This window comes from Gavia stellata, chromosome 9, assembly GCF_030936135.1.
Source record: "Gavia stellata isolate bGavSte3 chromosome 9, bGavSte3.hap2, whole genome shotgun sequence".
In the NCBI taxonomy this organism is placed as follows: domain Eukaryota; kingdom Metazoa; phylum Chordata; class Aves; order Gaviiformes; family Gaviidae; genus Gavia; species Gavia stellata.
Genome location: NC_082602.1, coordinates 11,956,456 through 11,975,752, shown reverse-complemented (window position 1 = coordinate 11,975,752; position 19,297 = coordinate 11,956,456). Strand labels below are relative to the sequence as shown.

Sequence of the window (19,297 nt, the reverse complement as noted above, 5' to 3'; positions counted from 1 at the left end):
AAACGACACCAATGAGGTAACAGTTCAGAAGAAAGGGTTAAACACATCTGTACAGATATAATTTTATAGACCATTTTCTGAAATTTTGAAAATGGAGATAAACCGACCCTTTGGTACACTGCCGTTAACCCTTCAGTGACCACACTAGGTGTTTCAATGTTTTGTCCAGTAAGTGAATGGAAAGTACACACTGTTGACCACATTGAACTTGGAGTTCAACTCTGAAGTAGATCAAAAAGCTGGGGTAGTTTCAGTATCAAAACTTGCCTGGCAACGTCCTGAGAGCTGCAAGCTCAGTATGTGCCTGTGCCATCAGTTGCCCCCGGGCTGCTGAAAAAGACTATCCTTTTGTTGCAGGTGTCTGGTGGGTTTTGTTTTCCTTTAGGGAATCCCTTTTAGAAACAACAACACCACCACGCTGCTTATTGTTAGTTATCGGATAGCATCAGCGTCGGAAAACATCTCGTCCTGAGCCCTGGTCTTTCGCTGGGAATCCTCTGCGAAGGCGTCTCCACCTCCCTCATGCACACGCACACCCCTCGCCGCTCCCTCCACACATGTCTTTTTTGACATAGAGCAGCAGCCTATTGGATTGCCACCCCAGGATGGGTTCAGGCGCCCCCCGCCCGCCCCCCTTTCTTATTTCTTTTCCTTTCCTTTCCTTTCCTAGGCTCCGCTTGCCGTAGCATACACCCTCCCGAGGGGTTTGCCTGGATCATTTATTTATCTTGTGCGCATTAAGAAACCACCATTAGGCTTTGGTGGGAGGCGCCTTACTTTCTGCGCGCTAGCCTGCCTCCCTTGCGCTGCAATAGGAATACACAATTGAACAGAGGCTGCAAGCTTGGCAGGAGCTGCCTTCTGCGTGCCTATTTATTTGCCGGATCCGTATTTTTTTGCCGACTGGGTCACTGCCACCCCCCTCCAGGGTTTCATCTTAATTTTTTTGTGTATGTGTGTGGATTTTTATTTTTTTTCGGGAACCCTCGCTGGAGTTTTGATGCCGGGTCGGACTTAGCGCGGGCGCGGAGGAGCTGCGCCGAGCCGTGCCTCCTGCCCCCGGGCCCCGCCCGCGGATCGGCCTCCCTGGCCCGGCGCCGGCCGCGGGTTGGCCGCGGAGTCGCGGAGTGGCGGGTGCGCTGCGCCGCGCCGCCGCCTCCCCGCGGAGCAGCCGGGGGATGCTGCTGCGCCGCGGCCGGGCATAGGCAGGAGCCGAGCGGGCGGGGGAGGGAGCGGAGGAAAGCAAGGAAGGAAGGAAAGACGGAAAGAAAAGATCCCCCAGCCCCGAGGGGAGAGGAAAAAGAGGGGAGGCGAGAAGGAGCGTGAATGTGAAGGAATGCGCCTGTCCGCCGCCGGAGCCGCACGCTTGGGATAAAAAAAAATAAATCGAGGAGGCTGAGTCTTGCGACTTACTACCCGGAAAAAAAAAAACAACCCCACAAAAAACCCCAAAACCTGAGAGCGGAGGGAGAAGAAGGAGAGCGAAGAGGCTGAAGCGGCCAGCGCAAGAGGAGGGCGCCTGGCGGATGGCGCGGCCGTCCCGCTGACTCCGCGGCCGCGGGAGGCTGCGCGGGGCATGCCATGCCGGCAGCGTGACTGAGCGGGGCGCTCCCGCCGCCCGCTCCGCTGCGCCGCGCTCCCCTCCGCCCCGCTCCGCTCCGCTCTCCTCCGCCCCCCTCCGCCGCATGCCGCCGGCAGCCGCGGCGCGCTGATGCTCCGGGGCCGCGGCGGGGCTGCGGACGGCCCCTAGGATGAGCGAGGGGGCTGCCGGCGCTGCGGCGCCCGGGGCGGCGGAGGCGGCAGCAGCAGCAGCAGCGGCGGCGGCGGGGGGCCCGGGCGGGGATGGGGCCGGGGGGCCGCCGCGGGAGCTGCGCTGCAGCGACTGCATCGTCTGGAACCGGCAGCAGACGTGGCTGTGCGTGGTGCCCCTCTTCATCGGCTTCATCGGCTTGGGGCTCAGCCTCATGCTGCTCAAGTGGATCGTGGTGGGCTCCGTCAAGGAGTACGTCCCCACCGAGCTGATGGACGCCAAGGGCGTGGGGCAGGACCCCTTCTTCCTCTCCAAGCCCACCGCCCCCCCCCGCGGCGCGGAGACCACCGCCGCCGCCACGCCGCGGCCGCCCAGCCGCGTCAGCCCCCGCCTCACCACGATGAGCCGGGCCCCCCCGCGGCCCCCCGGCACCCGCGGACCGGCGCGGAGCGGCCCGCGGCCCACCGCGGCGCGACACCCCGCCGCGCCCCACACGGCACCGCCCGCCAGCGGCCCCCCCGGCACCGCCGGCCGCGGCGGCCGGCCGCCGGCCGCCGCCCCCAGCACCCCGCCGCTGCCCGCTTGGCCCACTGCGGCACACGCTACCTCCTCCTACAAGATCTACGTCCACGACTCGGCGCCGTCCTGGACCTTGTCTCCCTTCCAGGAGTCTACCACCACCACGCCGGAGGCCAGCACGACCCCCAAAATCCGTAAGTGAAGCCAGCCGCCCCGCGCCCTCGGGGCGCCCGCTTGCTCGCGTCCCCCCGTCAAAACTCGGTGTTTGCCGAGCGCCGGCGGGGTCGGGCCGGGGCGATGCCTCGAGCGGAGGCTGCCGCCGCGCCCCGGGGAGACGCGGCGTTCCCGTGCCGCTGATGCCCTGCGGGAAGCCGGGGAGCTCCGAAGTTTGCGCTTCTTTTCTCCCTCCCCCGCTTGCGCCCCCCTCCCCCCCGAGCACGTTCCCCGCTTGTGCCATGGGTGGTGCGGCAGGAGCAGCCATTTGAGGTGACTAGATCTCGCTGTGGTTTTTAGGAGAGATGCAGACCCCCTTCCAGGCTGGTCTGCGGAAGGTATTTAGGAGATACTGGGAGGTGTCTGAGCGAGAGGGATGAGTGATGACCCCCCCAGGCAGCGGCGGCTCCCAGAAGGGGCAGCGAGGAGAGCGGTCCTCGGGAGGTGCGGGGTGGGTTGTGCCTGTGCCTCTCTGCCGGTGAGGGAGTTTGGCTTTCCACAGTCTTCTCCCTTGAGATGGATGAGAGGTGCTGCCTCCGTCCCAGCGCCCGGCTCCTGAAAGAGCCGCCGCCAGCTCCGCCAGGAAGGAGCACGGGGCACCCCGCGAATATGCCGACGCAGCCAAACGCGTTCCCGGCTCCTGTGGGTAGCCACAGCGCTGTCTTGCCGTGCCTATTCTTTTTTTTTTTTTAAGCAGAGGAGGGGGCTAGTTCTTCGATTAATGCTCGGTGGCTGGCTCTTCCCACCCTCCCAGGCACAAACCTAAGGATTCGGGCTAAATCTGAAAATTCATTTGGTCTGGGTGCATCAACTTTCAGCTTCTCGTAAAGGTTATCTAGGACAAATGCAATCCGTGCCAAAAGAACTTGTGTGCGGTGCTGTTCAGTGAAATGCTCAATTATGCTGTATTATAGTCATCTGCTTGGATGCAGTATAGGAAATGAGAAGCCGTGTGTCCTCCATTAACTCTTAGTTGCTTCTGCTAGGAACGTCAATTCAATTGAATGCTACCACCTGAATTGCTTTTACAGCCCAGGGCTCCCGTTCTGCATGCTAATGTATGGCTGTTCTGCTAGAGGATCTTGTTAGCAAGTCATTTGAACTTTATTTTGTCCATTAAATCTGTTTGCTGATGAGCCCCGGGGCAGAGAGCATATGCAAGAGCAAACTGATCTTGTGAATCGACAAAATCGGCAAAACAGCAAATTGGACATGTATGTGTGAGTGGGTGGGTGTGCAGGTGGCGGATGGCTGGGAATGATTAAGAATAAAACTGTCACTAAATCAGAAGAGCAAACAAGGCAGTAACTCGCTTCCCCAGTGTCTGCTACAGTAATTAAGAGAACCATCCCTTACAGGTGTGTCTGAGTGTGCTTGCTCTGTAGGTACAACCTACGGAAGTCAGATGTTACGAGAAGGAAAATCTGTCATGGAGCTGAACCCTACCCATTTCACTTAGGTGTGGGGAGCTGTATAGGGCACTTTTAAAAAATAAAACAGCAAAGGGAGACTGATTTTCAGCCTGTGTCTGTTTTCAAGCCTTATGTGAACCAGATATGTTACATGGTGTTTCGAACTGCCGTGACCTGTGTGTGTCTGAAATGCTGCCTGGGCTTGCCAGGTGGGATCTGTCGAGGTCTAAATGCTCCCTTGCAATCTCTTCTTTTTTCCTCTTTCTGTCTCTTTGGGTATGTAAGAGAAATCCACAGCAATTTTCACCCCTCTGTGCTGTCTCCTTACAAGGTATAGAAGGCAAGAATATCCTGATTAATAAATAATGTTCAGCTGGCAGGACTCTCCTCTGTGCAAGACACACAAAGGAAGAAGAAAACCCACAATCTTGAAATGTTCCTGGCAGTTGCAGAGTCTCGTAACTATTATTTGTTTTAGGGAGACTGCTAATACCTTTTACAGCAGGGTGTTTCCCCTCATTAAATACAGCTCGGTTATAGGATGAAATGCAAGAAGTGCAAATCCAGCAGAAATTGACCCTGTTTGGGCACATTGATAGCAGAGCTTATCATTAATGGAAGATTAAATAGATTACATAAAAAAGGATTTGAATTTGTAGGGCATGTGGAAATTTTTTTTAAAGCCTACAGCTGTACTTTCCTGATACATGTAAGCATCTCTGAGGATACATGTAAAATTCTCTGAGGCTGCAGTATCCACTGGAGGGGAGAAGGAGAAGAAATGGCAATCTTTCTGCTGTGAACTGCTGACATGGTGTGACCTCAAAGCAAGTATCTGCATCTGCCACTAACAGCTCTTAGGGGATTTTTTAAAACAAACTCATCCTCATTTCCCAGGTTGAGCTGCATATTCCTTCTGTGCCCATTGCTCCAGCTGCTATTGAAATGGAAGTCATGGATCCCGTTGTACTGTGTGAATACAAATCTGACATGACAAATCCGGCTTTCAAAATAGTGCACACCCTTGTGTGATCCTCTGGCTTGGCAAGGCACATATGTGGGCAGGAGTCATAGGTTATTTAGCATTTCACAGCTTTTAAGAAAAGAAGCAGCTGTCCTTATTTATACTGGTTCATGTTGCAGTTTATTTAATTGTTTTAACATGTTAAAATGGGCTTAAAATATGACTTAGGAAAATAGAAGGCAAATCAGGAGTTATTTCTCCTGAAAGCCGGATGATTGCCCACCTGAAGTAAATGTTGGTAAAGCCTTTTTTCTCTGTGTGTGTATTCATCTGAGGAGATGTTGTGAAATCTCTCACTTTTTTGTGGGTGTGCATAATGACAATAATTCTTGGTTGTGTTTCACTCAAAGTCAAGCTATCTGTTAGCTGTTTTGAAAGTTCTTGATGAAGATCCTTCAGGTTCTGACTAAGCAAAAGCCACTTACTCATCAAATCTCGCTCTGTGTCTTGTGCCTGCGTATGTTTCTCATGGTCATGCACAGACTATGGCTTTTCAGCATGAACCTCTTTATCCAGTGCTCAACATAAAAATCAATCATTGATTTAAAAGGATAATCCAGCCTGTAGATCAGAAAAATCAGCCAACTGCCTGGAACACACCAGTGAGGTTTTATTTTTATCAAGCCATTGGTTCCATTTCTAAAGAGTCATGCCCTGATTTTTCCAATATGCATTTTTCATGGTATTCTGGGTTCTTCAGTAATGTTATTATCCTCAAATTGAGATACTGTACTTATAAGAATTCCTGTGTGAATTCAGCTATGAAATAGCACTGTGGTTTCTCTTGTGTTCATAAGACCAAAGGCTAATGCAGAGAACTGAGGTCAGGCAGGTGGGGCTCAACTAATGCGTAGTAACCAAGGAAAGAGATGTTACAGAACTCTTAATCAATATATCTTGTGAAGTCCGATTGCGACCTTTTTTTATGAGTCCAGACTGCAGCCTGAGTATTCTTTGATTTCCTGCTAAAGATTTTCCAGTCCAGTCGTTTATCCTAGTCATATCTCTGTCTGTTGTTAGGCATGGCATGGGTTCAAGTAACAAGCACCTGGCAGCTGAACTGTTACCAGCACTGACATTTTGGTAAAAGCTGTTTGTTTTATTTTGCACTGACTCAAATATCTTTTTCACTTTAAGGATGACACTTAGATGGAACTGCGGGGTTTTCACCAACTGGAGAGTGTTGTGGGAGGTGCCAAACCATAGTAAAACCAGACCTACTCTTCCCAGAGCTCTAAAACATTCTGCCAACAAATGACACGTATCTGTGAACACTTCACATTATGATCATGAGCTGTCATTGAAATCGAGGGGAGCACACATGACTGTAAAGCACGTGCCTTTAGCATTGACTAAGATTAATGTCAGTTATCAATTTGTAACACATCAAAAGCTGTTGAATTGGAAAAAAAAATACTGAAGCGAACAACTGGGAGTTCTAAAACCGTTTGCTTCTTCCTCATTCCCACTTACTTTCTGTTCACATACCATGAGTCAATGTACCACAGACATGATTAGATTTGTGTTTCCCATCTTAAATACTCGCCAACAGGAAGGCTACTGTCAAGATAATAAATACAGAATTGTAGTCACACCACTAAAGTGGAAGTTACTGTAATTTTACTTTATTTTTCATATTTCACAGCTATAACTTGCTTCATCTGATTCAGTAAAGTTGGATGACACCGGACTTAATTCTGTTTTCCATTTATAATCTCCTTTATAGTTAGGAACTAGTGCAGTTATCACTGAGTTCATAAGGAAGTGGAATGTTTAAATAAAAGTCCCACTTACACATATTGTACATTGATTCTGTTCAGATATATTTCCTTTATATTGCTTTTTTGGAAGTCTTTGTTGGAATCCCATGACCTAGGAGAGCTTTCACAGCACTGGTATGATGAGAGGAAGGGATATGGCTGCCTTTTGACCCTGAAGAAAATTCTTTTGGGGGCTGTAAGGATTCTCGTTACATTGATTTAACCTGTGATCACTGGTAAAAGCAAAGCCTTGCATTTTATTTGGCATATTTTTTTAGCATCTATACAAGGACATTATGTGTTATATTATATGTTGACAACAGAATACCATTATTAAATTAAAGTATTGATTCATTGCAAAGTATTATGCTAATGTAATGTCAGTGGTTTGTCTAAACCCACAGAAAATGGAAATTAAAAATTAAAGCAAAAGACCTGTCTCTATCTACAGTATTGTGTCTAGTGTTGCAGTACATTTATCATCTGACTCATTGCTTTGAAACCTCCTGCAAAGCCTAGTAAATACACGGATTGGTATGGATTTGGCTTTGACTTTATCTTTAAATTCTATAGCTCATCTGGCTTTCAGGAAGTACCTGAAGCATACTAGAGTTTAGTTTTGCTGATTTCTCCCATGACTTGTTTGGAAACAAACTGCACAAGGAAAAGTGCCTAGTAAAATTGTGTAGGACTACCTGGTCAGACATGTAAATAAATAAATAAATAAACCCCAGAGACTTTTAGATGTCTCTAAGCCTGGTGATTTCTTTTGGAGATTCTTTGTGGTGTGAACAAGATTACAGTATTCCCATCTTAACTGTGCATGCGTGTGTGTGTGCATGCCTACACACGCACAAAATGCAAGCAGGTATTTTATTTGTACATTTGCACAGTGCCTGTTTTCAAGGAGGATCAGGACCTCAAAGCCTGTAGTAACTTCAGGACCAGTCTTTGCTAAGCAAGACACCAAATTTGTTGTAGTGCTTGTCCTTGTAGTGTAGTTCAGACAAGAAACCCAGAGGTTTCATTGTAGCTAACTGGACTGAATGCCAAGTTGAAGTGCATCATTTTTAATTTGAAAGGCTCTTTCAGGTTCTGCTGTGTAGAAAGGATTCGTTGTCACTGTTACTCTTAAACATAGGTACATTTTTTTGCATTGCAAGAGTAGATAAAACACAGTTAGGAAAAACAAGAAGATACTTTATGGAGGTGATTTCTTACTCTAAGGGACTTAGTTCTTGGATCGATAGGGTGAGGGTTAGAAGTGTCATTTAATAAGGTGGCTGTGTTCCAGACCAAAACTGGGGCTGTGCTTTTTCATTGCTCAGAACTAAATTTCCAAGGTGGACAGCTCTTAAACCTCCTTTCATACTTTTACCTTCCCCTTCATACCTAATCTCAAGCCACTCCACTGAGTAAAGGACATCTTCAGTGGAAGAAATTAGCTCCCTGCGAGGGCTGAGCAGATGGGCTTGCCAGGCGAGGGCACTTCTGACCAGGACAAGAACAGAGGATGAGCATTTAAACGGGCTTCTGGGTAACACACAGGGAAGGTAAATGCGCAGAGGTGGAGAAGTGGTTTTTGAGAGGGTTTTTACTTTCTATCACATGGGTTTCTGGGGCCCCTTGGTAAAATGCATTCAAGAGGAGAAAAATGAATAAACCAGCCACGATGAAAATTAAAATAGCAACATAACTGGCCTTTTTGCAGGAGAAATACCTAATTGGATCAACTCTTCCTGGTGAAATTTGGTGATAGCAGGGAAAAATACATTTACTAAATGCTTATTGCTAACTGTTTAAATGTTTGTTCCTGAAATGTTATCAATATGCTCAATATTACTCTAGTAATATTTAAAGATATAGATAAAATAAGTAAAACATACAAAATTCTTCCAGTATTCCATCTTTTCTGTCCTCCAAGGGCAGTATTTTGCATTTCCAAAGCTGTGTTTCTCATGTAGCATGTAAATAGAAGGATTCCATGACTTTCAGGTCTTTTTTACAACATATTACTGCTGATTTTTTTTCTTTTTTTGTGGTGTAGTTGAGACAAACTATTCAGCTTCAAAAATAATTCACTTCATATCATGTTTAGCAACTGATTTTTAAGTCCAGATTGATTTATGTTTTTTCCTCAGAGTAGTTTGATTTTTGTATTTCTGCAAGGACTAAACCTTTGGGAAAACCTCAGGTAGAATGGGAGAGGCTCACTGTTCAATAAAAATATAACTGGGTAAAAAGATAAAGTGAAACTTTGGTCTGAAATGCCTGAAGAAATTCTTGCTTTAGTTACTGTAAAATAAGCCCAACAACTTGCAAAGTCTCCTTTTTTTGCTTTAACATCTCCTTTTTGTTTGTTACTTTTTGGTTTCATGGCTTTTCTTTTCCTTTTAAAATTTGAATTGATCTCTTGGCAATTCTAAGGGCCCTACAGTTGTGTCCCATCCCGCCCCCCCCCCCCCCTTTGTATTTTACGCTGATAGGGAAGATGCACATCAGCAGTGCTTGTATATTGGCGATGTGGTAGGTGCTCTTTGTGGAAAAATGAATTAGTATTTTAATCTGTAAGAAAAGACCTTCCACTGAGGCATTTTGTAACTTTATTAGCAAAGAATTGAGGAAAAAATATCCTGATAGTATTCCATGTAGAAGTTGTGCTGAATTAAGTAGTTTAGAGTCTTTGGTTTTTGTAATGAGATTGCTATATGGCCCAATTTGGCAAGCATATAAGCCCAATTTAGGGTGTGCTAGTGATGCCTTTTCTCTTTTGTAGAGTTATACATCTGCAGAATCAGGGTCAATTTATGTGAACATCTGTGTGATTAAATCTGTTACTGTGTCTTAGATTGCAGTGTGAATGCTTACAAAACATACTTGTGTAAATAAATGTACATCAGCTTTCATGTGCTGCTTTTTGAAAGTTGTCAGCATTATTTAAATGTGCTTATTAGAACTGAGTTTCCATTAGTGCATTTTCTTTTTTGTGTGTGTTAAGCACTACCATGAAAAATACACCATTATCCTGTTTCGTCTTTGCCCAAAATATGTTCTGTAGTAAAATCTGTTCTGGGAGATTGTGGTTGCTTAGGTGTCGACTGTCACAAGACATGTGGGTCATGAATTTTTTTGCATGTCACTTTTAAATGTTTTCCTTACCTGATTTTAAATTTTTTTTGTATTATTTCAGAAAATAATACTTCTGGTTTTGTACAGTTTTTCTCTGTATTACTTCCTCAGCTAGATATATGTCAACACTGACTTTTTCCTAAAGCTTTTAGGGGGAAAATGTTTTCTAAAACATTAGAGATGGCAAGTTGTATTTTAAGATTTAATTATTTTCTGAAAGCAACATTATGAAATTATCTTCACATTGTTCATTACACAGCATCATTACTGTTAAAGTTCAAGGTTCTAGTTCAGTAGGAACTGAGCCTTGATTGCTGGTTGTTACCAGATAGAGGGGCTATAGCACTGTGTAACAGCAAACCATTAAATTAGTATTAATAGCAAATAGCCTCTTTTCCAGATCTGATTATTCTCACTGATGTCAGAACTTGTAAAGTAAGCATTTGTGATAAGATGGGGTTATTCTCTTGGAAGGGCTTTGGTGGTCTGTTTTTACTGCAGTGTCAAGGGTTTTTTTCTAACGTGGTCGGCAAGGCAGGTAGAAAAAGTACAATCTAGCCTGCAGTTGCTGTGCTGCTTCTGAATATAATCAGGATTTTAACAAAAACAAAAACTTGTATCAAAAAGTGTTGCTAACCTGCAAAATTGTGCTGCATTGTGCAATGCTAATGTTTACTTATGTCTCCCAGTTTAATGCATAATAAAATAGCATTTCCAATAGCATGCTCAGAGTGGCTGAGAGTTGTAGCTAGCTAACCTTCTCAGTGGCTGAGTAATACTGTTGAATATTAAAAACAGATGTAGGGAATCTTTCTTTCCTCTCCCCCTGGTGAGTGGTCAGAGGGTTGTCATTAAAATAGTACTAAGCTATCCCAGAAGTTTTGACTTGGGATTGATTGTTGTAATACTTCCTAAAAACAATCTGTTGTCTTCCAAAGGGCTGTGCTTTGTTAGTGTTTCTTTAAGAGTAGTGTTGTGTGGAGAGGAAATTAATTTTCTTGTTCAATCTGCCCATGAATTTACAAAAGAGAAGCAGGGTTTTTGTTTGAAACTTAGATATGAGCTGCACTGAAATGGCACGGTGGTTTTCCTGCTATTTAACAGTTTCAAAGATGAAGACTTTGCACTGCCAGGGTTCAGTGGGCAGTGGGTTCAGGAACTTAACTGAGGGGATTATTCTGGTGAGTGTCAGTGCTCCTGGTTTAGAAGGGTAGAGGTACTTCTATAATTATTTCATAAGTAGCTAAACCACATTAGTCTTTAGCCTGAAATCTGTCCCAGCTACATAAGGGTCATAGCATTAAAGTTCAATCCCCTCAAATTTTTTTTTTTAATAACTAAAAAGCCAAAATGCCATGCATAAATACATACAGCAAAGACGTTTTCTTTGAGCAGTTTGCATTTCTTTTGCTTTTAGATTTCAATCTTTATTTTGTACCTTATCTTAATAGAGCATATGATACATTTCACAGGGTCAACTGCTTATTTATAAGACGGTATCTCAATGTGATAAAGTTGATTGTAATTAGTTTCCATCAATCAAAAATATTAGTCAGAAAAATACAGATTGCAAACTAAAACAATTTATAAATTGTAGTGTCTAACAGGTGAAAATACTCATTGAATGCTGTTTCTGTGTATGTAACACACACTTTTAAATTCACTTATTATCTCAAAACAATGTAGAAATGATGCACTCTGCTACTAAACTGAGAACTATGTACTTCTGCAGCAGGCTTTCATAGTGCACAGAGGCTCTCTTCCTACCAAAGCTGCTGTGTTAGGAGGTTGTACCTTTGCCTCAGCTAATTACCTTCTGAGCTGTGAAGATGACAACCTTGACGATCATAGTGATAATAAAAACACAGGAAATGCAGCATTCACAGGATACTTTTAGAGTCGTAGGATTTACAGTCTGAAGGCTCATTTGTACTGGGGAAGGCGAACATTTGCCACTTGGTGACTGCTGTCGCCTTGCCTTAGAGAAGAAGGGCGGCGGACAGGCAGTGGAGATGACAGGGTGAGCTGTGCCCCTCCTGCGCTTCTGCACAAGCAGCTCTTCAGCACGGTTCGGCCTGATCTGGGAAGACGCAGCCTTTGCCTTGGCTCTGTCAGCATTAACTGTCCTGCCTTGTTCTCTACAAAAGCACAGAGGGAAAGAAGTGTTTCTAATACCTTTTCATGTCTGGAGCACGTTCATTACAGAGGCTTACTTAGTCCTAAATGAAAAGCAAGAATAGTAACTTAATATTTTAAATTGGTTTTAGAAGTATCTGCCTGCAATAGGGAGTTGTTACAGGTTTTAGTTCTTGGATGGCTGGATTTCATCTGAATATACGAAGCTGAAATGTTAGCGTGTGATATGTCTAAGAGGGGAAGAAAAGAGTCTGATATTGTCATTGTTATTTTAGAGGAGATTGAAGAGATCACTTGTATCTACTGTATTTCAGTAATTGGGTACATTACAAGGCTTGATTGCACCTTGTGTTTACATACATTGGAAAAGCTATCCTCTGTTACCTTGGCAGATGTAGGGGATTTGTAGCCAGCCACAGCTTCACTGCTGTAAGGTGCGTCTATAAATGTGAACGTAAACAGTTTGAGGAGCTACTGAGTAACGGCTCCTCATTCCCGGTTTGTTTACAGTGCATATTTTGGAAACATGAACAGGTATTTATTCAAATTTGATAATGATTAAAATACATTTATCCCCGATTTTAACAGTGATCCTGGCCGGTGAGTGATGTACCTGTAGCAAATGAAGTGTATTGGATAGGCCTAAGCTAAAAGTCCTTACTGTAAAGAGACTATTGTGGGTAGAGTGCTACAGTGAGGATGAGGTATGCTAGGTGATAAAAAGATTAATAATTCTTGTGAGATGTTTTATTTGCATACTGTGAGAATTTCGTCTGTTTAAAAGCAGTGTGGGTTTATTAGGGAGCTTATTTTTTTAAAGGCTTTTAAGAAGATACTGTAAGATTATATCTAATTGATTAAATACATTACATTTGAATTATTTAATTAGAGATTATTTTTCAACCATCCCTTAACATTCTAACACTCTTGGTATTTTTTTCAGGTTTGTAATCCTGTTTATTAATGCAATTTATATGACAGCATAGGCTCTTGGACTTTTTCCTTAACAAATACTACTTAAAAATAGATTCACTGTATTTTGTGTAATGAAATAGAATGAGAATCTGAGGAACTCATCTCATATGTAACCAAATGTTCAGTGAGAGCTGTAGGCCGCTCTGCAGTTCTGTAAGAATCACAGCGAGAAGCAGGATACACCACAGACAGGTACTAGACTGAATGTTTTACATGAGAATTAATAATTAAACTTGTTAAAGAATTTAGAGTCCAAAGATAATGAAGCTCTTCTAATTATCACCAGATTTTGGCCCAACTCTGCATTGGCAAAGAGGTAATTAAAAGCTTCTGAGTTCAGTTCAGCTCTGCATAAATGAAGGTTGGGATAATCAAAACACATAAAGAAAGGAAATGGGAAGATATTAGACTAAATATATGTGATATGCAATTTCAGTTGTAGTTATGGAAAATAAGTTGATGTAAAAAAACCCCAACAAACTCAAAACCCCAAACGTAGTATCGGAGATTCAACATTATTTCACGGCTTTGTTAGTTACTTTGTATAACAATTTCCTACATTACAGAACAAAATAACTTTTCCCAGTAGGTATTGAAAAAGCATATCCCTTAATGCATAGATGGAGATACTTTGTGTGAACGCAGTGCTCAGGCTTGAATAAACTTCTGTGCTGCACTATTGTCATTGGAGCTCTGCCCTTTGTTGTTACAAATGAATGAAATTACCTTGACTTTCCACTTCCACCGAAAAAGGGTGACTTTGACAATGTAGAGCTGTTATAATAGACAACTGCTATAGAATGACTTCATTTTCACTATTTCAGCTTGCTTATTAGTCTGCAATTCATCCCCAAAAGTTGTTCAAACCTCAATGAAAATAACAGACAGTAGATTATTGGTTACTGGAAGTTAGGAGACCAGGAGTGGTCACTTCTTTTCCTCAAGCTCAGATTTTCTTATTTGTGAAATGAAGACATGGTGAAGAGGCACAGATGAGAAGTAAAAGGTGTGTTATAATGAATGTTCAAAAAATAATAAGGAAATACACTTAACAAATCTTATTTTAAATTTCAGAAAGTACCTGATATCCTTGATTGTGCCATTGGTTGTGCGTGTGATCATTTTCAATGATTTTCTGACAGTGAAATCTATTGGATTTTAGTATTAAAGAGGAAGGGACAGAAACTTTTATTTTTTTAGGTGATTTAAAAGCGTATCTCCAAATATAGCCAAGATAAGTCCCTGAATAACAGGGGTGTATCTGACAGCAGGGCAGGGCTGTATGTGAGACGCCCTAACAAGCCAGTTACTCTAGTTCATAATTCTTTATTTTTGTCCTGCAGTGAGTTGAATCAGGTTTGAATTTGGGACACTGATTAGGCCAAAACCTGCCATTATGACAACCCCATTTAAATCTTTTTAGCTTAACTTTATAGTCAGTTGTCACCGGGAATTTTAGTAACTACTATGTTTTATATTGCTGTCTTGTTATATTTTAGAACTGAAGTGTTATTGTTGCCGTATCTCACATCAAAAGGAAGAAACACTTTCAGTATGGTGTAGTCTTCTATAGATAGAGTCAAAATGCTCCCTGAGTAGGTGGGATCCTTAGCCAAATCCAAACCCAATGAGATAAGTGAGAATAAGTGGGCTCTAGCTAACATTTAAAATAAACAGTTACAAAGGAGTGACTTGCTTAGCCTAGTCTGTTGTTCTGCATTTGCTCATAGTTGACTTCTATTAAATGTAGTTATGCTGTTCTCTGAGAAAAAAAAGATCTGTTCTAACAATAATAATGTATTTATTAGAGGGGTTCTCAGATGGCGAATGAGACAAGGTTTGTAGGAGAGGTATTGTGGTAGATCAACTAATACAATTGGAGAAAAATTGGTAAATGCTTTTTCTGTGTCTCTTTGGTGAGGTGATGCAACTGATTTCCCTTTTACTTTTCAACCTCTTTCCAACAGCAGGATTTTAACATCAACAAAGTTTTAGGTATACTTTTTTTTAATTAACCAAAAATGTTTTTCACAACTTGAAGTGATATGCTTAGCTTTGAAGTGTAAATAGGTAAGTGTAAAGCTTGTTAAGCGTTGTCCTATTTGCTTATTTATCTGGCTGATAGGTTTAAAAACGATGTCCGTATCAGAGAAACTTACTAAAGGTGGGTAAGAAACTGTTTATCATCTTAAAATTCTTACACATTCAGATTGTCTTAGTAGTTTGGAGAAAGTTTTAGTATCGTTAGTTACTATTGAAGATTAATATTGTGTTAACACCTAGACGTATGACCCCAACACAGACGTTCGCATTGAAGGCTCATTCATTGTGAATTTCAAAGCCTATATGAAATGATTTATACCAGTGCTTGAAAATATGTTTTGGTAATAGCCTTTTTAATGCCTTTAGGACATTTAATTGCCATTAAGTGGCATAATCTGCTGTTTGGAATGGAGAGCTGGAAGTATTTTGGTTGCCAATAGGGTAATGAAATGGATTGAAAACAAGGAGCAATAATAAATGAATGAATCTGTACTAGTAATAATTAGCTTGGGCTCAGCATCCTATTGATGACCAGAGCATATGGTATGCAGCACCTAAGGTGGGGTGTCTTTTCCCCAGGCAATCATGGAGTTGATTACAGGTAGTAGTCTGTCTGGGGACTGATCCTGTCCCTACTGAAGTAGTACTAAAGCTATGTTAATTTTAATAGTAGTGGATTAAGCCTGTGGATCTTCATTTGTCACTACTGAAGTCAGTGGAAGCTCTGCACGTGGCCTGATACGGGACGCTTTCGAGCTCTTTCAGTCTGGCACAGTCGTGCCCGGCTGGAGTATCCATTTTACTGAACCGTGGGCTAGTATCTGCATAGAAGGTTTTGTCTGGGTTTTTATATTCTGCATGACTCTCAGTGGTTCTGTGAATCTTGATTTGTAATACTTATATCATAATCTCATTATGTGAACATCAGAGCACTAAAAAAGTTTGCAGTTTCAGATGGTTTTGCTTTAAAAATAACATAAAAGTTAAATCTTACCAAGTGGTATGCCCCCTTCCTTTCCACATATTTCAGTTGTGATCATGTGGCAGGGTGCTCAGTTGGTAGTCAGGTAAGAATTAGGAGAAACTATTTTTGTGGGGATCTCAGTTTGAAGTGGTTGCCTTGCCTTGGAATTTTCTTGGGGATCCACAAGTGCAGCTTTGTAATGATATTTGTCAGTTGTAAAGAAAGCTGCAGTGTAAACTTCAGGTCTTAAAAGGAAAGAGTATGTGAAAAATAAAAAAAATAAGTTTGCAAGATAAATTGTTGAAGTAAGGTAATATTTACCCATTTTGTAAGTTAAGATAGCATTTATAATCTAAACAATCACTGCACTAATCCTGGAGAATCGAAGACCTCCTCAGTGACTGTTTTACTCTAGTATGAAACAAATGACTAATGTAGGTAGACTCCTGGTATCCCAAACAATCCTGCTTGCATCTAGTATTTTTCTGGGAGCTTCGCGTAGGAGCTGTGGGTGGTTAGAATTTCCCTTGAGAAGTCTCCATTTGAGAAAAGTGTCTGTTCTTCAGAAAGCAAATTCATACAGTTTTGCAGCTTCAGGTTGAAACAGTTCTACAAGAACTGAACTTCCAGAGGTTTCAAGGTCATTGCTTAATAAGGATTTTCATTAAAAAAGGTAGAAGTCTCAAACTCTTTGTTAAACAGTTCAGAAGAAAAAAACCTCACAGTTCTCCAAAGTCCCAGGTACTTTCTCTGTAAACCATGTGAAACTCTACCAAATGACCGACTTCTCATAGAGACAGGCAGTTGATTGTGTAACTAGTTTGCATAGTCACTGTGAAATGCATCACAGAAAGTGTGATTTTTAGACGATTTTGTAAACACACCTAAAATTAAAAAAAATTCACATGGTATATGTGGAGTTTTTACATGAAATCAAGATATAATCAAAGGAGGATTTGGTACTGCACATTTTTAAAATTAACTGCAGTTTTGGGCTTAATCTTGCGATAGGCATGAAATCTAATGTATTCTGCTATAATTGCTCTCAAAGCATAGACTGTGATAACCATATAGAAATTTCATTGATGGGTTCTGTAGAATCTTTTAAATAGGGACATGTAACAGTTATTCCCAAGTGATGTATTATTTGGAGGATATGTACACAATAAATCTAACAGAAGCTGTCTTTCCTTATTTCATTTTTTTGATATATGCTATGCTACCTATGCTTTACTGATGTAGTGAAATTGTGAATGCTGTTCTGAGTGTTCTGTCCTGATTCTTCCGTTGTTGCTGTTCAGTTAAGCTTTTCCAGAAATACCCAGAAAGAACATGACAGTAGAGGTAAAAGCAGCGGTCTTGTGCTCAGAGGGAATGAGAAAGACAGATTTAGAAGCTCAGGACATCAGAAAAGCCAGTGGAATTGTATGTATTGTGAAGATTTAGCATGCTTTCTTGTATGCCTGATTTATTATGATAAAACTCCTGCCAGTAGGTGAATTATTGAAGAGCTAAGAAGGAAATTGCCCCAGGATGATGCACTGTGTCCACAATCAGGTGATACAGTCTGGGATCAATTCCTGTTATGCTCTCCAGCAGGATCCTGTAGTATTTCTCCCAGGGATTCTCCTGGGATCAGTTGCAGTACCAAAGAGAATGAAGTAATATGAGCTACAGAAAGAATTCCACATATCATGGGCCATTTTGGTGGATCTTTTCAATTTCCCCAACAGAAAGATTTCCTAGCCAGTTGAACGTGTTATTTTGTCCATGCTACCTCTGCACTCTTGAGTTGAATGAATGTTTCATTGTCACCATCATCACCTGAGCGCGCTATGTTCCACCACCTCTGAACCGTGTTGAAAAGCTGCCACGAGTCTCAATGAACAGAGTTGTGCCCCAAAAGATGGTGCTCACTGTAATGGTGTTCACAACATTCTTATTTTCCTTTTAGTATTATTTCATCCAAAAGGCTAGTTTTCAAAAAATATATCGTGAAGGGCAGCCATGTCGTTTTAAATTCTACCTAGTAAGAAAAGAATTCTAAATTCAGAGAATCTTGTGTAATTACTATGAAAGTCCAATGATGGCATGTGTCTTGCTTGTTTCTTGCCCTGTACCATCTGTCTCGCCTCAGTTTCCATTTCTGTGCTGCTTGCTGTCTTAGAGTCAAAAATACTGATGCAGGCAACTGCAAAACATAAATTCAATGCTTGCTTCCAGTTAAGCAGAGAATAACTCTTCTCTATTCAAAACTTGCTTAATTTTGAGAACTATTCTTATGTGTCTCTTCTAGTCTACAAAAATCTTCCGAAAGTCTTTGGAGAGAGAAGTATTTGGAATATCTTGGCCCACCTTTGTGAGTCAAAGGTGTAATTTGATATCCGTTTGTGATTATCCATTTGTACTGGTTTTGGGTTTTTATTGGATTGTATTTTATTTTTCGGTAAATGCCCTGAAATTTGCAATGAGCTTTAGAAAGTAATCTTCTAGAATCTTTGCCTGATGCTTCTTTTATGCAAGTGCTTCATTTTCTCTGTAAGTGGTTCCTACTGGAAATATAAAGTTTGTAGGAGATTTTTCTCCATCATATTTTGTGTTAGAGATCAATGCATAGAAGTAATTTACTTTATCTGCAGTATCTGTAATTGATGCCTGATCTTTTAGTGGAACATCTGATTCTTTCATAGCCTCCTGTGACTGATACACTTAAATGCCTTATTTATTGCCTTTACCTAACAGTTTTTAAAATTCTCTTGGTTTCCTGAATAATTTGCTCAGGCTAGATTTTATTTTTGAAAGGATGTATTGTCATTTAACTTGCTGTGTTCTGTCTCTCTCAGGAGAGGAAGAACTCCGTATCTTCCTGGGTTAGATTACAATGTTATTTGAAAGTCTTACATTCTCAGGCTTTCCCCCTTCCATTTAATTTCCTTCCTTTTTCTTTTTTCCAGCTTCCCAAGTCTTTTGAAAAGCTTTACTTGTTATTTGTAATGGCTGTGTCTTCCTTGTCATCCCCCTTTTCTGTCGTAACTGAGCTGCATCATACTCTCATCATGTTTTCAATCAGCTTCTGTTCTTCTGTGAGAACTGAGTCAAAACTGATCACCTGATATCCTTTTCTTGCTGTTCCAAGAAGCAGCTGTTTAACGTGCTGAAGATTTGCTGCTAGAAATAACAAAATAATAGACTATAAGAATACAATCACATTTTCCCCTGTTTACTGTGTTGAGTGACCTTTTAAGTGGCCACAGCGGGGTGGAATTTTCTGTATTTGCTTGTATCCATCAGGTAGAAAGTTGTCAAGTTATCCACTCTCCTTGGAGTCTTTTCTTACCGTATTTCATGAGGAAGAGTTTGAAGACTTTTTTC

The 19,297-nt window shown here is 42.0% G+C and overlaps 1 protein-coding gene across 1 annotated transcript in view; it reads left to right on the top strand.

The window, feature by feature from the left end:
• Positions 1-1,751: 1,751 nt before the first annotated feature.
• Positions 1,752-19,297, top strand: part of NRG3 (neuregulin 3) — a 411,783-nt gene continuing 394,237 nt past the window's right edge. The window contains exon 1 of the mRNA XM_059821387.1: positions 1,752-2,463. Coding sequence (XP_059677370.1) covers positions 1,752-2,463 — 712 coding nt within the window. The remainder of the gene's footprint in view (positions 2,464-19,297) is intronic.